The sequence below is a fragment of the Epinephelus lanceolatus genome, chromosome 24 (genome assembly GCF_041903045.1).
Source record: "Epinephelus lanceolatus isolate andai-2023 chromosome 24, ASM4190304v1, whole genome shotgun sequence".
NCBI classification, from domain to species: Eukaryota; Metazoa; Chordata; class Actinopteri; order Perciformes; family Serranidae; genus Epinephelus; species Epinephelus lanceolatus.
In genome coordinates, this window is record NC_135757.1 from 879875 (window position 1) to 903517 (window position 23643).

The window sequence follows — 23643 nt, forward strand, 5'->3', positions numbered from 1 at the left end:
AAATTCTAATTTAATTTTTCAAATCTGAGTTTGCATGATGTATGAAAATCTCTGAGACGAACATTTTTGTTTTAAGGTTAGAAAATTCAAAACGTCGTCCACTGTCATCCACAGTGCAGCACTTTAATTTTAAAATTACATTAAGTGAAACCTGAACTTTAACAATTAAATTACAAACTGGACTGTTTAAAGTAAACTAAAATGTGTACGTTGATTTTAGCCCATTAAACTGCAGGATTCTTTTTTTATATATTTAAGTCAACCATCATGAAAATGAGCATAAATAAAGACAATTTTAATTTCAGAAGAAGGAACGAGCTGAAATCAGGACCTGAATCAAATCCGGATGCAAAAGTCCAGTTTTAAACTTTATTAAAGGTTCCTGTCGTTCAGCAGCCGACAAACTTTAATGTCTTTTTTACAGCATGAAGACAGAAACAGAGACTGTGATGTAAAACTGCTCAGGACATCTCACACACAACTAAAGGTTTTCAACGTAAACTCTGTTGTGATGATGTCATGAGCGCTGAGCGCCGCAGAGGTCAGCGGTTCTTCCTCTGTGGTCGTGAACAGAAAACTGAAGTGAGAACTCCACAGGTTTCATCAGAATCATGGGAATTTATTACATCAGCAGTTGCAGCAGAAACAGTTTTAAAATCTTCCATCCAGTCATTCAAACCTCAAACATGGCCGACACACCGCACAGCAAAGCCGCCAACGCTGAGTCCTTAAAGTCTTTAGAGTCGACGCCGCTGCCGCCGCTTCAAGCATTTGGTGTTTGGTGAAACCAGAAAAAAAAAAAAGATAAAGTCATTTTTTCCTCCTCTTTCAGCCCCGCCCGCTGCTGCTCAATACAGTTCCCATGATGCAGCTGGGTCGGCTGAACGCTGGCTCCTCGGTAAGTCTGGGGGAGGAGGGGGAGGGGCAGAGCCTGGGACAGGAAGCAGCAGCAACACATCAGAGAAGAAGAAGAAAAAATAATAACACAACGTTGATGCTGAAGAACAGGCACGTTGGAATACTGTGTGTGTGTGTGTGTGTGTGTGTGTGTCTAAACTATCACTGTTTACAACAGTGGAAAAAAGTTCGTTTCTCACAGAAAACTTTCACGTCTTTTTTTTTTCTTTAATGTTTCCGGCGCCATCTGAGGGAGGAAGTGTGTGTGTGTGTGTGTGTGTGTGTGTGTCTGCGGTCCCTCAGATGATCTCGAACGTCTTCTTCAGCTCCATGATCAGCTGCCAGTCGGTTTTCTGCATCTCGTCTCTGAACCAGTTCTTCAGAGCGTCAATGGACGCCCGCGTGATCTGAAACACAAACACACTCTGACGTCACCACTGAACCGAATGTCTGACCAGCACGACAATAGAGACACTGTCAGTGTTCACTCATACACAACCGAACCGCCAAAATCTGACCAGTTAATCATTAAGTCACGTTTGTGCCAAATTTGAGGAGCTTCCGCCGAGGCATTTCTGAGATGCTGTGTTCATGAGAATTAGACAAACACAAGGTCACAGGGTCCTTGACCTTTGACCACCCAAATCTAGTCATTTCTTTGTTAAATCGGACTGGATGTTTGTGTTTAAGTGGAGGAAATTCCCTCAAGATGTTTTTGAGACGTAGTGCTGGATGGACAGATCAACGGTCTGACAATTTGAAAACCCCTTCGGTCTCGGCTGTTGGTGGCGCGGAGGCCTAAAAATGAAAAAAAAACCAGACGTGAGCCTGTTGCCGTAGTGACGGAGTCTGACGACTGGCTGAAGAACGTGTGTCTCTAGCTACGCTTCAACGTAGAATTTATCGTGAAACTTGAGATTAAAACTAAAAACTAAACACATATGAAACCATTCCTACCTTCTCTCCTTCCCTCACTTCCTTCCTCCTTACCTACTTTATTTCCTCCTCTCTTTCATGTCTGTCTCCTGGCTGTGACATCACACCCTCCAGGAAACAAGCTTTCCTCGTTACCGCGGTGACATACAAAAAAAAACATCCTGCGAACTCTTGACTCAGGTGTTTTAAATAACAATGTCTCCACAGAGTTTAACCACGCCCCCTCCTCCTCCTCCTCCTGACCTTGCTGACGATGATGTCGGTGGCTTCAAAATGGCGTCCGTACATCTTGGGCGACTCCCCGGGGATGGGCTCGATCTTGATGCACACCTCCTGGCCTTTCTTGGCGGTGTCGACAGCCTTGTGGTTCATCTCGATGCTGGTGACCACGCCGATGTCCACGAACTGAAACGGACGGCGTGGTTAATCAGGTGAATGATGTCACACAGGAAGCTCGCTGTCTGTGGCCGTGGCTTACCCCTTTGCTGGGGACACAGAGCGGCGTCCCTTGTTTGAGGACCCCGGCCTCGATGCTGACGCCCATGACGATGGGATCTCTGGAGTTAAAGATGAACTGAGGAAGAACTCGCACCTTCACCGGGAACACGGCTATGTGCCTAACCACAACACAAGCAAAGAGTCAAACAACCAAACAAACAAACAACAACAAAGCCTGATAAACAAAGGCAGCGTCCTCCTACTTGAACTCGTCCTGCTTGGCCTTCTTGTAGTCCTCCCTGTACTTGGTGAAGGAGTCGAACAGATGGTAGATGATCTCAGCCGAGAAGATCCGAACGCCCAGACTGTCGGCCATGTCCTGACTCTCCCGCTCCACCTTTACGTCAAACGCAAGGATCACCGCATACCTGCACACGTATGTCGTCGTCATCATCATCATCATCATCATCATCACAAACCACAGCTCCGTTCTCTCCCGTCCGATGACTAATTTGCTTACAATATTTCAACTTTTAAAAAAATATAACAATTAGGGCTTTCCTTAAAATGTTAGTTTTTCTAAAAATGTATTTTTTTCTTCAATATGAAAATTTTTGCTTAAAATGTTGAGTTTATCTAAAAATATTCGGACATTCTTAAAAAATTGCAAAAAATTTATATTTTAAATAAAAGTTGTCATATTTTACAAAAGGCGACAACTTTTATTTAAAATATAAATTTTTTGCAATTTTTTTTCCTTAAAATATCATGAATTTTTCTGAATTTAATACTTTATTTTGCTTAAAATTCCATTTTCTCTTTCGAATAGCTGAAAAAAAACTTTTTGTTAAAATATGACATTTCCGTGAAATATTACTTTTCTCAAAATGTTTTTTTCTTAAAATATGACAAATAATGTTAATTTATTTCTCTAAATGTATTTTGTATTTTTTCTTAAAAAATAAATGAATCTTAAAACACTTAAAACATTTTGACCTTTACTCACGATATTTCAGAATATTCCCTCTCAAAATGTTACGGCTTTGTCCTGTAAACATGACTTTTTCTTAGAATAATGACTTTTTTCTCAAAATGGTTAATGTTTTTAAGGATTTCAACTTTTACTGGAAATAATATGACCTTTTCCTAAATATCAAGATTTTTCTTAAAATATTTAAACTTTTTCTTAACATTATTTTTCTTATATTCTTTGGATTTTCTTAAAATACTGCAGTATTTATTTTTCTAATTATTTTCCTAATGTGTTTTTTCTAAGTATATATTTTTTCCTCACAACACTGACTTTATTCAAACATTAAGGAATTTTCTCAAAATCTAATGTTTTTCTTAAAATAATTTGACTTTTTCTTCAAATATGATCAAATATTAGGACGTTGCTAAAATATTACAGCTTTCTTCTCAAGTTTTACTTTACTTAAATGTTATTGTCACAATATATATTTTCTGTAATTATTAAGACTTCTTTTAACTGTTAAAGATCTAAATAAAATTTGTCACTGAGCTGTTTATGAAATCAAACCGTCTTCTGTCAACCTATAAAAAAAAGATGACGCACTGCGGGTCGTGCTCCAGCATCGTGGACGCCTTCATGACGTCCTTCTTATGAACCGGGCCGATGTTGATCCCAGCGTACTGCAGAGACACACACACACACACACACAGCTCCTCTGTCAGCTTCTACTTCCTATTGCTTTTCAGAGTAAAAGCTCAGACACATAGCGTCTACTCACAGGGACTTTAGATGTGCGGAGGAACTCCAGCAGCGCCTCCAGTGACCCCAGCGTGGATGCCTGGACGTAAACGCCTTTCTCCTCCAGCTTGATGCAGCTCAGAGTCTGTTTGAGCTCCCGCACCAGTTCGTCCTGAAAACCAGCAGCAAGTCGGTCAACTGGGAGCTTCACGGGGCCAGTACGGTCCTTCTGTGTGTGTGTGTGTGTGTGTGTGTGTGTGTGTGTGTGTGTGTTACCTTCAGGACGGGGACCTCATCGTCCTTGTAAGCCACCAGCAGGGGGAGCCCAGCCAGCGTCTTCTCCAGGTCCTTACCCAGGATCTTCACGCCCTGAGCCGTTGACACCTCCTTGTGCTTCTCGTACTGGCTCTGCACACACCAACCGATCAATCAATCACTCAATCAATCAATCAATCAATCAACCAGTCAATTAAACTCTCAGAGAAGAAGAGTAAAACACGTAGTGACGCCCATGATGTCATAATCTCGGGTTACATCATCACATGACTGTAACACAGGTGTCCACATACTTTTGTTCTGATATCAGCGACATCATGGACAGAGTTTCTGTGGGCTTTTATTTTGAAACAAACTGCTTTTACCTTGACTCGGAGCTCTTTCAGAGGAGGCGGTAGCAGCAACCCTCTGATCTGCGTTACGATTGGTCCCTCCACCCCCGGCACGATGATGGTCTCTCCCTCCCGCAGGCGGCCGTTGATCAGGATGACGTCTATTGTGGTTCCCATTCCGGGCAGCGCTTTCACCTGAACACACGGTCTCCGTCAGCTGCGTTCGTTCAAACTGTGGAGATCACGTAGAATCTAAAAACATCTCTTACCTCCATGACCTGAGCCCGCAGCTCGTCGCAGTGCGCTAGCCGGCGCGCTAACATGGTCTGTGTGAGCTCAACCAATAGGGCGATGAGGTTTCCCATCCCGTCACCACTGTGGGCCGAGGTGGGAACCAATGACACGAATGTCCGGGGGTCTTTGTTCTCATAGAACAAGGCGGCGTTAAGACCCTGAGGAACAACAACATAAGTTATTTAAGGGGTTCCTCAAGGCTCCGTCCTGGGCCCACTGCTGTTTCTGTTGTGTATGAATTTATTTAAATATATCAACAACTGTTGTTAGGTTTTAATTGTTTCAGAACAACTTTTGGATACTGTGAAAACTGTAGAGGAAGTTAGAGTTAGATTCATTTTAAAGGTAGTCCCTAAATTTAAGAAATACTGAATTCATAAACTTCGAGAATCACAGGACATTTGATTTTTTCGCATTTTGAATTTTTAAATATTACAAATTTCTCTTACAATATTTTTCATTTTGTCTTACATATTTTTCACAAAATATTACAACTTCTTCTTTACATTTTTTTCTGTTAAATTATTTTTTATCAAAATATTTCAACTTTTTCTTAAAATATTTTAACTTATTTTTCATTTATTTTTCTACAAATATATTTTTTCTTAAAATACTTTTTTTACTTAAAATATTTTGACCTTTTTTTCCTCGTGATATTTTGTGTCCTCTCAAAATGTTTGGACTTTTTTCTAAATGTATGACTTTTCCTCAAAATGTAAAACTTTTTCTGAGAGTATTTTGATTTTTTCCTAAAATATTACAAATATTTCCTTAACATTTTGGTTTTCAATATTTCATTTATTTCAAATTATTACAGCTTTTTTCTTACATTTTTTTTCTCCTGAATTATTTGGACTTTAAGAGAATAACAATATTTCTTCTGGTAATGTATTTCTGCATTAATTTTTTTTTCTCAAAACATTTCAACTTTTACTTGAAATACAACTATATTACAACTTTGTTAAAATATTAGCTTTTTTCTCCAAATAACTGTCTAAAAATATTTCAACTTGGGTTGTAGTTTACCTGTTTTACCCTTTTCATTATTGTTTCTCCTGTACATTAATTTATTTTGATGTATTAATGACATTTGTGAATCTTTCTTTTGTTTTCATAGAAATTTCACACAACTTTTGAAAACTACAAAAAGAGGGATGGTTTTATTAAAAAAAAATACAAATTCAGTAAATTGAAGAAATACTTTACATGATAAACCACATGAAAAATTAATTACACTTGTTGAAAATTATACAAAATTTAATTTTTGGGCTTAGTTACATATTATAACTAAATAAAAAATAAAAAAGGAAAATAAATACATAAAAAAGTACAATCTGAAGAATTTCTAAAATTACAGTATTGGTTCATCATGGACATAACCGTACACTTTACACACTGTACCGTTTACTTTAATAATCTAGTCTTTGTTTATTCTACTGATGTGTATATTGTAGTTAAATTTCACACTTACAGCCTCAGCACAGTGACGATATTTATTTTATTTTTAACATTCAAATATCTTAAGTACTGGTGTTAAACACGTTAGCATGATGCACATTCTATTTTTCATTTTTATTTTAATGTACATTTTCATTTCTATTTTATTTTACTGCTTTATATTTACATACATGTATTTCATATTCTAATTCTTACTTATAGTTATTCTTTACATCGGAGCCACTGTAACTATTCACAACTTCCTCTCAGGGATCAATTAAGTATTTCTGATTCTAATTAATTTTTAGGTCCATATAAAAAATAATTCTGAAACCTTAGTTGGTTCGATTTTACTTATTGTACCTTTATTTATTATTGTGTCTTTTATACATAAATATATTTAAATTCATTAACAATATTTGTCAAGTTTTTTCTATTTCAAGGGACTCTGGGATACGGTGGGAAAAAAGTTCTTTTTTATTTTTTGAAAAATAAGTCACGAAATATTCTCGCATTCAAACTCACGTAAAAAATGCAACGCAAAACTTTGAATCAGATTTGGTAAACCAGTCTGACACCAGAAAACCACAACATTATGTTGTGTTCACTCCGGGCACAAATAAAACAATTCGCACAAGTAAATTCCGTAAAAAAAAGTCAATGTAAAGACGGAGTTAGGTTCAAAGTCCTGCCAGACATTGAGATGGATGCGATGCTAATGACGCAAAATATGCACATTAAGGGAGTAGCGTGATTTGACTTCATAGGCTTGTTCACGAAAGAAAAAAAGAAGAAACACTTTAACTTCAGTGACCAAATTCGTGCCGCGATAGCCAATCAGCATTGTGATCCTCTGGGGACGTAAGACGCAGAGGATGTATTGGATGTTCGGTTATCAACTCAATGATTTCACGTGTGTATAAAGCGAGTTAACAAAAATATCCTGGTGTTCAAACGCGAAAATTTGCATCACGTTTGGTGGACCAGTCTCACACAAAAAACCACAATATCATGTTGTGTTCAAATCGGGTGTAAATAAAATAATTCGCACAATGAATTACACATTAAGTCAGCGTGAAGACGCAATTACATGTAAAGTCACACCAGGCAGTGCGATGGATGCGACGCGAATGACACAAAATAGACAAAAAGTGGTGCGAATTAAGCAAGTAGTGCGATTTAACGTCATACGCTTATTCACAAGAGTTCAGAAATCTGAACATCAGTGCCCGATTATCGCCACGATAGCCAATCAGTATTGAGATATGTTTTTGTAAATATTTTTTTGTAAATTTAAATATTTTTTGATTTTTTGTGAATATATTTTTGGTAAATTATTTTTTTGTAAATATATTTTTCGTTAATTTATTTTTGTAATAAATATTTTTTCTTAAATGTAGTTTTGTAAATATATATTGTGTGAAATATTTAATGTATATGTATTTTTGTAATTGTATTATTTGTGGAAATATTTTTCCTTAATTTATTTTTTGTAGATATATTTTTCGTTAATTCAATTTTTGTAAAACAGTTTTGTTAACATACTTTAGTAAATACATTTTTTGATAGTATTTTTTGTAAATAATCTTGTATCTAGTTGTTTGTATAACTTGTATTAATGTGTAGTCTCAGCTTCATTAAAACAAATATAACATTGTAAATATGTAAAACTCTTAAAGCCCTTATAGACAATAATTGCTCTGATTGGCTGATGAGGTGATGATGTAATGAGTGACACCTGCTGAGCGAACTCCACGATGACAGCCTTGGCTCTCTCATCGAACTCGTCCTTTGTGTTCTTCTTCTGCTTCTTGAGTGTGGCCACGATGTCCGTCTCTGGACTCTTCTTCCAGTCGTACAGACGGTCGATCTGACCACAACAAACACCGTCAGATAACAAGATGAAGAAGAAGAAGCAGACAGGTGAGGAGCAGCAGGAGGAGGAGGAGGAGGAGGAGGAGGAGAAGGAGACTGACCTTGTTGAGGGCGACGATGAAGGGGCACTTCTTCTCCTTCAGCAGGTTGATGGACTCGAGCGTCTGCGGCTCCAGGCCGTGCATGATGTCGACCACCAGGATGGCGATGTCACACAGAGAGCTGCCTCTGTTCCTCAGGTTACTGAGCACACACACACACACACACACACACACACACACACACACACACACACAGAGTCAGGTCACAGTTGGATCCATGTCACCATGACGACATGAGGACTGGGGGTCTGAGTTACCTGAAGGACTCGTGTCCTGGTGTGTCGATGATCAGCATGCCGGGGATCCTGAGGTCCTCTTTGTCAAACTGAACACACGACACACACATGATCAACACATGACGAAGAACCCCTGAGCTAATACCACTGTGTGTGTGTGTGTGTGTGTGTGTGTTGTCGTACGTTTTTGACCATCTTGGTCTGCTCCTCAATCGTCTCTTTGGGGACGTTTGTGGCTCCGATCTGCTGAGTGATTCCTCCGGCCTCCCCGTCCTGGACATGAGTGTGTCGCAGCTACACACACACACACACACACAAAGAAAGGTTTATTACTGCACTGCTCCTACGATACCAACAGGATCCAGTCACACAAGAAGTCTCTGCAAGCAGTCAGCTAACAGTAACTGTTCACCTAACAGTCAGCTAACAGTAACTGTTCACCTAACAGTCAGCTAACAGGAACTGTTCACCTAACAGTCAGCTAACAGGAACTGTTCACCTAACAGTCAGCTAACAGTAACTGTTCACCTAACAGTAACTGTTCACCTAACAGTCAGCTAACAGGAACTGTCAGCTAACAGTAACTGTCAGCTAACAGTAACAGTCAGCTAACAGTAACTGTTCACCTAACAGTCAGCTAACAGGAACTGTTCACCCAACAGTCAGCTAACAGTAACTGTCAGCTAACAGTCAGCTAACAGGAACTGTCAGCTAACAGTAACTGTTCACCTAACAGTCAGCTAACAGTAACTGTTCACCTAACAGTCAGCTAACAGTAACTGTCAGCTAACAGTCAGCTAACAGGAACTGTCAGCTAACAGTAACTGTTCACCTAACAGTCAGCTAACAGTAACTGTTCACCTAACAGTCAGCTAACAGGAACTGTCAGCTAACAGTAACTGTTCACCTAACAGTCAGCTAACAGTAACTGTTCACCCAACAGTCAGCTAACAGTAACTGTTCACCTAACAGTCAGCTAACAGTAACTGTCAGCTAACAGTAACTGTTCACCTAACAGTCAGCTAACAGTAACTGTCAGCTAACAGTAACTGTCAGCTAACAGTAACAGTCAGCTAACAGTCACCTAACAGTCAGCTAACAGTAACTGTCAGCTAACAGTAACTGTCAGCTAACAGTAACAGTCAGCTAACAGTCACCTAACAGTCAGCTAACAGTAACTGTCAGCTAACAGTAACTGTCAGCTAACAGTAACAGTCAGCTAACAGTCAGCTAACAGTCAGCTAACAGTAACAGTCAGCTAACAGTCAGCTAACAGTAACAGTCAGCTAACAGTAACTGTCAGCTAACAGTAACTGTCAGCTAACAGTAACAGTCAGCTAACAGTCAGCTAACAGTAACAGTCAGCTAACAGTAACAGTCAGCTAATAGTAACAGTCAGCTAACAGTAACAGTCAGCTAACAGTCAGCTAACAGTAACAGTCAGCTAACAGTCAGCTAACAGTAACAGTCAGCTAACAGTAACAGTCAGCTAACAGTCAGCTAACAGTAACAGTCAGCTAACAGTAACAGTCAGCTAACAGTCAGCTAACAGTAACAGTCAGCTAACAGTCAGCTAAAAGTAACAGTCAGCTAACAGCAACAGTCAGCTAACAGTAACAGTCAGCTAACAGTCAGCTAACAGCAACAGTCAGCTAACAGTAACAGTCAGCTAACAGTAACAGTCAGTTAACAGTCAGTAAACATTAAACAGTTAACAATAAACGCTGAACAATAATCAGTAAACAGTAAACAGACAGTAAACAAACTTTATACTATGGGGTAAATAACAGTAAACAGTAAACAGTAGAGGTCACCTTGTCCAGGATCTTGGTCTTCCCAGTGTCCACATGTCCCAGCACACAGACCACAGGAGCTCTCAGTCTGTCCAGGTCCACGTTCTTCAGGTTCTCCGCCCTCCGTTTCTATGGAAACACATGGAAACAGGAGGTCAGTGGGAGGCGGAGCTGAGGACAGACGAGCTCTGACTCCTCCTGTCCTCCTCTCACCTCGATCCTCCTCTTGGCTCGGTCGTACAGTCGCTCCTCCTTCGTCATCCCGTCATCATCCTCGCTCCCGCTGCTCTCGTCTTCGCTCTCCTTTGTCGGCCTCCGCTTCGCCTGACTCACTGCCGCCGTCGTCGTTGTTGCCTCCTTCTCCTCCTCACTCTCCTCCTCCTCATCATCATCTTCATCGTCATCCTCCTCCTCATCCTCCTCGTCCTCTTCCTCCTCATCCTCCTCGTCCTCCTCATCTTCCTCGCTGCCCGTGGGCTGAGGTGGAGCGGCGGTGTCCTCCTTCACCTCGATGTGGACCTTCTTCAACTCTGACACAGGACAAGGATTACCTCAAGTACTCAGAGTACTTCTACGAGTACTTCTACTTCTACAAGTAACTAACAGTACTTGTACTTCAGTCTGATGGTTTTCCTCACCTTTCTCCTCATCGGTGGCGATGGCCTCCCAGTCGTCCACTGCTGCCTCTGGCTTCACCTCTGTCCACAGCGACACGAAGGAGGACGACAAAACACAGAAGGGACGAGGTCAGAGAGACAGAAAGAAAGGAAGTAGAGGAAAGGAGGTCGTCATGGTGACAAAACGTCCCCAAAATCATCATCATCATCGTCATCATCCTATCTCTAACCCCTTACTCCTCCCAACTCACCTGGCTCTGCTGCTGGCGTCTCAACTGCCGGCGTCTCGGCCTCCGTCTCCATGGCAACAGGCTCTGGTGTCTCCGACGTCGGCGAGGTCACCTCTGACGTTTCTATGAGGGACAGAAGTGTTACTGTGTATCAGGGTGAACAGAGGCGGACCCCGCCACCTGTTAGCTTCACTGTTGGTACCTTCAGGAGTCTGAGCGTTGGGCTTCTTCCTCCTCCCATAGACCGGCTTCTTCTTTGGCATCGAGTCCTTGGATGGCACTTCAACACCTGCACAGGTAAATAAACTGTCAGTACTGTGTACTATGGAGTAAATAAACTGTCAGTACTGTGTACTATGGAGTAATTATACTGTCACTACTTTATACTATGGAGTAATTATACTGTCACTACTTTATACTATGGAGTAAATATACTGTCAGTGCTGTGTACTATGGAGTAAATATACTGTCACTGCTGTGTACTATGGAGTAAATATACTGTCAGTGCTGTATACTATGGAGTAATTATACTGTCAGTGCTGTATACGATGGAGTAATTATACTGTCAGTGCTGTGTACTATGGAGTAAATATACTGTCAGTGCTGTGTACTATGGAGTAATTATACTGTCACTACTGTATACTATGGAGTAAATATACTGTCACTACTGTATACGATGGAGTAATTATACTGTCACTACTGTATACTATGGAGTAAATATACTGTCAGTGCTGTGTACTATGGAGTAAATATACTGTCAGTGCTGTGTACTATGGAGTAAATATATTGTCAGTGCTGTATACTATGGAGTAAATATACTGTCAGTGCTGTGTACTATGGAGTAAATATACTGTCAGTGCTGTGTACTATGGAATAATTATACTGTCACTACTGTATACGATGGAGTAATTATACTGTCAGTGCTGTATACTATGGAGTAAATATACTGTCAGTGCTGTATACTATGGAGTAAATATACTGTCAGTGCTGTGTACTATGGAGTAAATATACTGTCACTACTGTATACGATGGAGTAATTATACTGTCAGTGCTGTGTACTATGGAGTAAATATACTGTCACTACTGTATACGATGGAGTAATTATACTGTCAGTGCTGTATACTATGGAGTAAATATACTGTCAGTGCTGTATACTATGGAGTAAATATACTGTCAGTGCTGTATACTATGGAGTAAATATACTGTCACTACTGTATACTATGGAGTAATTATACTGTCAGTGCTGTATACTATAGAGTAAATATACTGTCAGTGCTGTATACTATGGAGTAAATATACTGTCAGTGTTGTGTACTATGGAGTAAATATACTGTCACTACTGTATACGATGGAGTAATTATACTGTCAGTGCTGTGTACTATGGAGTAAATATACTGTCAGTGCTGTGTACTATGGAGTAAATATACTGTCAGTGCTTTGTACTATGGAGTAAATATACTGTCAGTACTGTGTACTATGGAGTAAATATACTGTCACTACTGTATACGATGGAGTAATTATACTGTCAGTGCTGTATACTATGGAGTAAATATACTGTCAGTGCTGTGTACTATGGAGTAAATATACTGTCAGTGCTGTGTACTATGGAGTAAATATACTGTCACTACTGTATACGATGGAGTAATTATACTGTCAGTGCTGTGTACTATGGAGTAAATATACTGTCAGTGCTGCGTACTATGGAGTAAATATACTGTCACTACTGTATACGATGGAGTAATTATACTGTCAGTGCTGTGTACTATGGAGTAAATATACTGTCAGTGCTGTGTACTATGGAGTAAATATACTGTCAGTGCTGTGTACTATGGAGTAAATATACTGTCACTACTGTATACGATGGAGTAATTATACTGTCAGTGCTGTGTACTATGGAGTAAATATACTGTCAGTGCTGTGTACTATGGAGTAAATATACTGTCACTACTGTATACGATGGAGTAAATATACTGTCAGTGCTGTGTACTATGGAGTAAATATACTGTCAGTGCTGTGTACTATGGAGTAAATATACTGTCACTACTGTATACGATGGAGTAAATATACTGTCAGTGCTGTGTACTATGGAGTAAATATACTGTCACTACTGTATATGATGGAGTAATTATACTGTCAGTGCTGTGTACTATGGAGTAAATATACTGTCAGTGCTGTGTACTATGGAGTAAATATACTGTCACTACTGTATACGATGGAGTAAATATACTGTCAGTGCTGTGTACTATGGAGTAAATATACTGTCAGTGCTGTGTACTATGGAGTAAATATACTGTCACTACTGTATACGATGGAGTAAATATACTGTCAGTGCTGTGTACTATGGAGTAAATATACTGTCACTACTGTATACGATGGAGTAATTATACTGTCAGTGCTGTGTACTATGGAGTAAATATACTGTCACTACTGTATACGATGGAGTAAATATACTGTCAGTGCTGTGTACTATGGAGTAAATATACTGTCAGTGCTGTGTACTATGGAGTAAATATACTGTCACTACTGTATACGATGGAGTAATTATACTGTCAGTGCTGTATACTATGGAGTAAATATACTGTCAGTGCTGTGTACTATGGAGTAAATATACTGTCACTACTGTATACGATGGAGTAATTATACTGTCAGTGCTGTGTACTATGGAGTAAATATACTGTCAGTGCTGTGTACTATGGAGTAAATATACTGTCAGTGCTTTGTACTATGGAGTAAATATACTGTCAGTGCTGTGTACTATGGAGTAAATATACTGTCACTACTGTATACAATGGAGTAATTATACTGTCAGTGCTGTATACTATGGAGTAAATATACTGTCAGTGCTGTGTACTATGGAGTAAATATACTGTCAGTGCTGTGTACTATGGAGTAAATATACTGTCACTACTGTATACGATGGAGTAATTATACTGTCAGTGCTGTGTACTATGGAGTAAATATACTGTCAGTGCTGCGTACTATGGAGTAAATATACTGTCACTACTGTATACGATGGAGTAATTATACTGTCAGTGCTGTGTACTATGGAGTAAATATACTGTCAGTGCTGTGTACTATGGAGTAAATATACTGTCAGTGCTGTGTACTATGGAGTAAATATACTGTCACTACTGTATACGATGGAGTAATTATACTGTCAGTGCTGTGTACTATGGAGTAAATATACTGTCAGTGCTGTGTACTATGGAGTAAATATACTGTCACTACTGTATACGATGGAGTAAATATACTGTCACTACTGTATACGATGGAGTAATTATACTGTCAGTGCTGTGTACTATGGAGTAAATATACTGTCAGTGCTGTGTACTATGGAGTAAATATACTGTCACTACTGTATACGATGGAGTAAATATACTGTCAGTGCTGTGTACTATGGAGTAAATATACTGTCACTAGTTTATACTATGGAGTAAATATACTGTCACTACTTTATACTATGGAGTAAAAATACTGTCAGTGCTGTATACTATGGAGTAAATATACTGTCAGTGCTGTGTACTATGGAGTAAATATACTGTCAGTGCTGTGGAGGCGGGACTTCCTGTGGGAGCAAAGCCATGTGAATGGTGGACGCCTCCTCACCCTGAGCCTGCAGCAGCTTCAGCGTGGCCTCAGCGCGAGCTCGAGCCTCCCTCTGAGCTTTAGTCAGCAGTTTCCCCTCCTTCTTCAAACGCTCCTTCCTCTCCTTCTCCTTCTGCTTCTTCTTCTCCTTCCGCTCCAGCTCCAGACGCTCCTACAGGAGGAGGAGGAGGAGGAGGAGGAGGAGGAGGAAGAATAAGAGGGGTCAGGAGTCACACAGCACTCTTGACAGTCAAAGGACAAATGAAAGAAGGAGCTGTTACCTGCTCCTGCCTCTGCTTCTCCAGCTCCTCCAGCCTCTTCAGACGCTCCTCCTCCTCCCTCTTGGCTCGCTCCTCCTCCTACAAACAGCACACATAAAGACGTAAAAACACTAAAAAGAAACGTGATGAGCACCTAAACATGTGAAAGACCTAAAAAAACAACATTCAAGACGTAAAGAAAAACATGTAAAAAAAAAAAAAAAAAGCACATAAATATATAATAATATAAAACATGCAACAAAACAACCTTAAAAAATAGCACAGAGCATGTTAAAAAACACGTAGCTCTTAGAGACAGTTCTCCCACCACCGCTCCAGGACTCCATTTCCCACAATGCCTCACCTCCTTCATCTTGGCCAGAGCCTCCTGCATGGCCTTCACTGTGGCCTTGCTGGGTCCCTTCTTCTTCTCCTTCTCCTCCTTCTCCCCTTTCTTCTTCTTCTTGTCTTTCTTCTTCTTGTCGCCCTCCATCTCCTCTACAAACAACAAAACAAAAACAAAGAAGACTTAATGAAAAAAAAGCCATGGAGTCCATTTAGGGACATTTAAGAAGACTAGAATGATAAATGAGAAATGCTATAGTACTTAATTTAACTTTGTTGGAACAGTGCTTTATTTAACTTTATTAGAACAGTGCTTTATTTAACTTTATTGGAACAGTGCTTTATTTAACTTTATTGGAACAGTGCTTTATTTAACTTTATTGGAACAGTGCTTTATTTAACTTTATTAGAACAGTGCTTTATTTAACTTTATTGGAACAGTGCTTTATTTAACTTTATTAGAACAGTGCTTTATTTAACTTTATTAGAACAGTGCTTTATTTAACTTTATCAGAACAGTACTTTATTAGAAAGCTATTTAACTTTATGTCAATACTACACTCCACTGTTACTGTCTCACCTTCCCCTGCAGGCTCCGCCCCTTCCTGCTCCTCTGCTGCTGCTACAGGTGGAGCTACAGGAGGGGGCATGGCCTCCTCTGTCGTCTTCTCTGGCTCTTTCTTGGGCTCCACGCTGCCCTCCTTCTCCCTCAGCTTCTTCTGCTTCAGCCTCTCCTCCTCCTTCTTCTTCTTCTCTCGCTCCTTCTTCTCCGCCTTCTTCTGCGCCGCTGTCTTCATCTTGAAGCCCCCTGCCTCCTCGTCCTCCTCGTCCTCGCTGTCCGCCTTCGCCGCTTTGCCTTTGTTCTTCTTTTTCTTGTCTCTCCTGGAGGGGAACTCCTCGTCGTCGTCTTCTGACACGTCCTCATCCTTCCCTCCTCCCTTCCTCACAGCTGTGTCCTCATCAGATAGTGGTGGTTTGCTGCCTCGTTTGGCGTTGTGGCGAGAGCGTGAGCCGCTGTCGTCATCAGAGTCGGAGGGAGGAGCAGCAGGAGGTGCCTGGAGACGGAAAGAGAAACGTTTAAGGACAGAGGCTCAGAAGGGACAAATCACTTTGACTAGTGTTGCTGTTTGTTTTTAATGGTGACGAGATTGAAATATAAAATGTATATAAACTAAAATATCAACCTTATATAATCTGAAATATAATCTGAAATATAAACTTTATATAATCTGAAATATAAACCTTATATAAACTGAATTATAAACTTTATATAATCTGAAATATAAACCTTATATAAACTGAATTATGAACCTTATATAATCTGAAATATAAACTGAAATATAAACCTTATATAATCTGAAACATAAACTGAAATATAAACCTTATATAATCTGAAATATAAACTTTATATAATCTGAAATATAATCTGAAATATAAACCTTATATAATCTGAAATATAAACTTTATATAATCTGAAATATAAACTTGATATAAACTGAAATATAATCTAAAATATGAACATAATATAATCTGAAATATAAACCTCATATAATCTGAAATATAATCTGAAATATAAACTTGATATAAACTGAAACATAAACCTTATATAATCTGAAATATAATCTGAAATATAAACTTGATATAATCTGAAATATAAACCTTATATAAACTGAAATATGAATTTAATATAATCTGAAATATAAACTTGATATAATCTGAAATATAAACTTTATATAAACTGAAATATGAATTTAATATAATCTGAAATATAAACTTGATATAAACTGAAATATAAACCTTATATAATCTGAAATATAAACCTTATATAATCTGAAATATAAACTTGATATAATCTGAAATATAAACCTTATATAATCTGAAATATAAACCTTATATAATCTGAAATATAAACTTGATATAATCTGAAATATAATCTGAAATATAAACCTTATATAATCTGAAATATAAACTTTATATAATCTGAAATATAATCTGAAATATAAACCTTATATAATCTGAAATATAAACTTTATATAATCTGAAATATAAACTTGATATAAACTGAAATATAATCTAAAATATGAACATAATATAATCTGAAATATAAACCTCATATAATCTGAAATATAATCTGAAATATAAACTTGATATAAACTGAAACATAAACCTTATATAATCTGAAATATAATCTGAAATATAAACTTGATATAATCTGAAATATAAACCTTATATAAACTGAAATATGAATTTAATATAATCTGAAATATAAACTTGATATAATCTGAAATATAAACTTGATATAATCTGAAATATAAACCTTATATAAACTGAAATATGAATTTAATATAATCTAAAATATAAACTTGATATAAACTGAAATATAAACCTTATATAATCTGAAATATAAACCTTATATAATCTGAAATATAAACTTGATATAATCTGAAATATAAACCTTATATAAACTGAAATATGAATTTAATATAATCTGAAATATAAACTTGATATAATCTGAAATATAAACCTTATATAATCTGAAATATAAACCTTATATAATCTGAAATATAAAGTTATTGTACGTTAAATCTTTGTGACGTAGACAAAACATCTGCTTTCTGAATTTAAATGTTCTTGGGGTTTTTTAAACATTGACTTCCTGACCTTGGCGTCTTTCTGCTCTCCGTTCCTCTCTCCATCCACCTGACCTTCATCATCTCCCTCCTCATCCTCGGGGCTGGCGCCGCCCTTCTTCCCCTTCCTGGTCTTCTTCTTCTCTGGTTTCGGAGGCTCGACGCTCTCCACTTCCTGCGCAGGGTCGACTTTCTGCAGAGTTAAATGGAGACACAGCTTTAAGTGACAGGGATAAACGACCGTGACACTGACGTATGGAAACATCTTCACAGAGGATTATGGGATGCTGTGTGAATCTTTTTTCATGTTCGTCAGTTTTGGTAAAAAATTATCAATGTTTTGACAAAAAATATATAAGCCATATAAGATCATGAAAAACTCACTGACAGTTCAAAGAACCTGAGTTTCATACAAATAAGAAAGACTACACATTATTCAACTTAGATTTTATTATTTAATTTAATTTGTATTTTATTTTGTCTTTAATGTTAATGTATTTTAGTTTGTATTTAATGATCATTTTTATTTCACTTTAAAGTTTGTTTATTTTTTCTTACTTTAATGTTGATAAATGTTTATTACTATTAACTTTGAGAATTCAAAACCCTGATTTTAATAAAAATAAGAAAAAAAGACCACATATTATTCAACTTAGATCTTATTAATTAATTTAATTTGTTTTTTATTTTATTTATCAATGTTATTATTATCATTACTTATTGTTTTAACTGATTTATTATTATTCTAAATGAAAGACCTGACTTTAAGGAAAAATAATAAGGCAACATATTATTTACTTTTGATTTATTTAGGTAATTCATTTAATTTGCATTTCTTTTAATTCCTGTATTTTATTTGTATAATCATAACTAAAGGTTTTATAATAATAAAAATAATAACAATAATTTACTTAATGTTTAATTTCTTTCTTTTCTTTTGAGAATTCAAAAACCTGAGTTTATGAAAAAAATATCTAACTTATATTTTATCTGCTGATGTTCTGTTATTTATTTATTATTTATTTTCTGGTCACACTGATGAATCTGGACTTCATATGTTTATGATGATGATGATGATGAAGAGGACAAAGTTGTCCAGGTATGTTTACCTTTGTTTTCCCACCCTGCGTCTCCAGAGACAACTCCTCCAGCTCCTTCAGGATGTCCTCCTCACTGCAGGAGCACACACAGGTAGACAGAAGAAGACACTGAGTTACAGAGAGAAGAGGAGGAGGAAGAGGATGAAGACGAGGAGATGGTCAGGGCCCTATTTCAGAAAGCAGGCTCAACATTCTCTGATCCTGATCTGAGAAACAGAGCAGCTGATCAGGCTCAGTCAGCCTGAGGAAATTGCAGATAACATGATTCTCAGAGACAGGAAGTGGAGTTAAAATCAGAGTCACTGATTTCATCCAAAACTGAATCAGAGATTTGTTAACAGGTAATGTGATGTCATGTGATGAGTAGGGATGCACCGAATATTTGGTAACCAAATACATTCGGCCGAATATTGCAAAAAAACACACATTCGGTATTCGGTGGAATAAGTTAAAAGCAAGGCCGAATAATAGCGGCGTGTTTTGATAACGCAATCAAACAACGTGCCGTGACGGGCCGAGTAAAATGTCGGCAGTGTGGCGATCCGTCCATCACGGCACTCGCATTTGCGACTAAAAATAGTTTTGAGCGAGCAAAATAGGCTTAAATCATTCAGCAGGCTGTGCGAGCAGCCTACAGATTTCAACCAGCAGCAGAAACGAAAGGCGAATCCCACCGATTGTGGGTTGAACGGGGGTCACAGACACAGACTAATGTATTCCTGTCAAATACGGCGGCCATCGGCTTACCGGGCGACGGAGAAGTCAGTTCCAATAATATCCTCTTCTTGGTGTCATGACTGCCCAAAGTACCTGAACAGCCAAGCCAGCCGAACACAGGTATGTGACGTGTCAGAGGAGAAACGAGCCGTTCACGGCCCACAAACCTCACCGCACTTTAGGGACTGTTCTTTACTTATGAAGGGACTGTTCTTTACTTGTCAGGGGAGGAGGGTGGCTGGTTGATTCTTATTTTATTTATTTATTTTATTTTGATCCCCCCTATGTTCATCACTCATTGATGCTGTTTTTGAAGTATGAATAAGTCAATAAGTAATTTATTCCATTGAAATATCATTGATGTATTATAGAAAAGTGATTTATCTTTTTATAAATGACAAAAGACACATCTGCCTCATTTTCGCTGTGGTATCCTGATACTACTCAGAACCATGATACTTTTACTGGTATCACACAGTGGGTCCCAATTTTGGTACCGTGACAACACTAATCTGGAGGGTTCATCTGCAAAAACTAATGAACAACTAAACAACGGTATTCGGCCAAGCGTTTAATATTATTCGGCTTCGGCCACAAATTTTCATTTCAGTGCATCCCTCGTGATGAGGTCATGTGTCTAACATACATCAAACCTGTGACTCAGCAGGTTTACTTCACAGAGTGTGTCACCATAGTAACTGACTCAGGGTTACGCTGAGCTGGCTTTGAGAAACGGAAAACTCAAGTTTTCTTTGATTTCTCTGAAACAGGGCCCAGGTGTTAGAGGAGGAGGAGGAGGAGGAGTAAGAGGAGGAGGAGGAGGAGTAAGAGGAGGAGGAGGAGGAGGTCTAAGAGGAGGAGGAGGAGGAGGAGGAGGTGTAAGAGGAGGAGGAGGAGGAGTGTTGCCATACTCGTAGTCGTCTCTCTTTGCTCCTTTCTTCTTCTTCTTCCCTTTGGACTCTTTGGAGGCTCCGGCTCCTTCAATCTCTGCGGCCAGAGCGTCAATGTCGATACCGTTGTCTTTGGCACTAATGACACATCAATGACATCATCAATCAATCAGTCAATCAAACTATCAATCAATAGTGACTGATGTCCAGGCTTTAACACTGACCGTGTGTGTGTGTGTGTGTGTGTGTGTGTGTGAGAGAGAGAGAACAAAGAGCTGCTGACTCCACATTCTGTCTTCAGCCTTTTATTTCCCATCAGCCCCCTGTGACTGAGGTCATCGTCACCTTACACAAAAGTGATTCACGCTCACTTCCTGCTGAACCAACAGAGACACATCAAACTGATCCAGTCTGTGTCTGCTGGTTAAAGCTAACCGCTAACTGCTAACAGCTGCTGTTCTCCTCAAAGAAGAACAGCAGCTGTTAGCAGTTAGCAGCTAACTCAAAGAAGAAGAACAGCAGCTGTTAGCAGTTAGCAGCTAACTCAAAGAAGAAGAACAGCAGCTGTTAACAGTTAGCAGCTAACTCAAAGAAGAAGAACAGCAGCTGTTAGCAGTTAGCAGCTAACTCAAAGAAGAAGAACAGCAGCTGTTAACAGTCAGCAGCTAACTCAAAGAAGAAGAACAGCAGCTGTTAGCAGTTAGCAGCTAACTCAAAGAAGAAGAACAGCAGCTGTTAGCAGTTAGCACCTAACTCAAACAGTGAGGTCCAGGAGCTCCTTACCCTCCGAGCAGAGGACGAGATCAGCTGCCATATAACAGGGACGCTAAATGATTGTTAGTGACATGTGATGTCATTGTTATTGTTTATACAAAGCTGCTGACATGTATGTTATATGTCACACTAGAGGCCGACGCTGTTGTGTTACATGTCCGACTCTTTTGATTCTGTGACGTTTGTTCTGATAACGTTTTTTCTCATATATTTCTTTTATCAAAAATTATGACTTCAATCTCAGAAAAGTTTTTATTATATAAATTTGTGACTTTAATTTCTGACAACATCCAAAATCTATCTGTGTGTTGGAGAAACATACTAGTTTAATCTTTTTTTTCTATAAATTAAAGTTTTATTTCAGAGAATATCAGTTTTTTCTCAGTAATGTATGACTCTGTAATCTCTCAAAAAAGTTTTTTTAAATTTGTGAGTTTTTTTCTTGTAAATTTACGTCACTGTTCTAGTTTTTAACTCGTACATTTTTTACGTAAGTCTCAGAAATTCTGAGGTCTTTGTTTCATAAATGTATGAGTCTATAATCTTACAAAAATATCTTATTTTTTAATTCCCAAATTTAATCTCAGAATATATTTAAAGGTTTTTTTTCTCATGCTGTAAATTTATGACTTGCTTGAAAAAATACAAGTTGTTTTCATAAATTTACAAATTTAATTCCAGAGAATTTTAGTTAGAATATTTGTTTTTATTCGTGTAAGTTTACGACTTTGATCTCAAAGGAAATCCAACATTTGTCATAGAAATTTACACATTTAATCTCATTTAATCTTTATCGTCTCAGAGGACTGCTTTCACAATACTGTTACTGCAGTAATACTCTGGATACTTTTCCTCTCAGGAGTACTGTTACTACAATAACGTGAGTACCTGACACAGAGCTCAGGTGTGTTACATCAGCCCCTCTGTTAGCTGTCACATCCATGTCACAGATAACGATGCTAACAACTAGCCTGGCTTCTCCAGCCTGGCTGTGACTGCCGTTAGCATTAGCACCTAGCCTCCTGGCGCGGTCACAGAGCCGTGTCCAGGCCGGTTTCAGTGACTGTCAGGGCCGATGTGTGATGTTGAAGCCCGGCGTGGCGCTGGAGGTTCAGCCCTGACACTAGCTAACAACCGGCTCTCTGGAAGCTAAGCTATGCTAACCACTCCTCGAGCTAACACCCACAGGGCTGTAAACACGCTCGTGCTGGCTCAGGTGAGCCCAGGTGAGCGCGTGTCAGCTCGCCCGTGTGTGTGCGGCGTGTAATTGAGCTTTTTTCTATTTAAACCATCACCCGCTCACTTCCTCTGACTCGTGGTTAGCCGCTAGCCGCCAAGCTAACAGCTAGCAGCTAACCGGGCCTGTGTTTGAGGTGTCCGCGCGGCGGTAAAGTTGTCGCGTGCCCGGTGTCAGCGCGCTCAGGTGATGTGTGACACCCAGGTGAGTTTCCCCGTACCTGTCCTCCCCGGATTTCTTCTGTTTCTTCCCCATCCTGCCGCTGCGGTTCTCCGGTTCTCGCTCCGCTGCTGCACCGACACTCACGACGGCTCACATCCACACACAGATCGCCTCGTGGCGGACACAGGAGGAGGTGTCACTCCGCACCTTTTTTTCCCCCCTCCTTCATCCAACCGAGCTGTGCACGCGCTGCCGTTTCCATAGAAACCCATTACAGTAAATGTGAGATAAATATCTTGTTTGTTTGTTTGTTTGTTTGTTGTCAGTTTTATTCGTGTGAAAATGAAACAACCTCTATAAACACGACAAAAAAGAAACCCACAAAAATATTAAGCAAATATCAAAATTCTGCAAATTAAATTTTAAAAATCTAAGAATATTTATTTTCTTTTCATTTTTATTATAAAACGATATGTTGTGGAAATAAAAACAATTTGATGTTTTGTTCCGTTTCTCTTTTTAACGTCGTGTTGTTTAAACAGAGTGACGACGAACCTCACCGATAAACAGGCTTAAACAGAAATAAATTAACACATAATTCAACAACACGTCAGTAAATATTATGCGGTCGAAAATAATTTAAAAATACTGTTAGTAAATATTCATAAACAACTTTATCTGAGTCTGAGTTCCGGGAGAAAACATCAGAGTGACACCTCCTGTTTCCTGTCCGCTCTACGTCACAGCTCCTAGCTGCACGCATGGCTCAG

At 38.7% G+C, this 23643-nt stretch overlaps 1 protein-coding gene across 1 annotated transcript; it reads right to left on the reverse strand.

Annotated features, from left to right (window-relative positions):
* Nucleotides 1-355: 355 nt before the first annotated feature.
* On the reverse strand, nt 356-23087 carry eif5b (eukaryotic translation initiation factor 5B). Its single transcript, XM_033615839.2, has 26 exons — nt 22932-23087; nt 20722-20838; nt 19103-19166; nt 18025-18186; nt 15944-16418; nt 15383-15516; nt 15040-15117; nt 14780-14930; nt 11376-11462; nt 11195-11296; nt 10965-11024; nt 10540-10856; nt 10348-10455; nt 8717-8827; nt 8555-8622; nt 8298-8439; nt 8060-8191; nt 4860-5042; nt 4624-4785; nt 4259-4390; nt 4023-4154; nt 3848-3924; nt 2535-2699; nt 2312-2450; nt 2077-2238; nt 356-1304 (listed from the first exon to the last, which is right to left on the reverse strand). Exons 1-26 carry the CDS (start codon nt 22964-22966, stop codon nt 1197-1199), a joined length of 3603 nt encoding a protein of 1200 aa, XP_033471730.2. The 5' UTR covers nt 22967-23087; the 3' UTR covers nt 356-1196.
* Nucleotides 23088-23643: the final 556 nt, after the last annotated feature.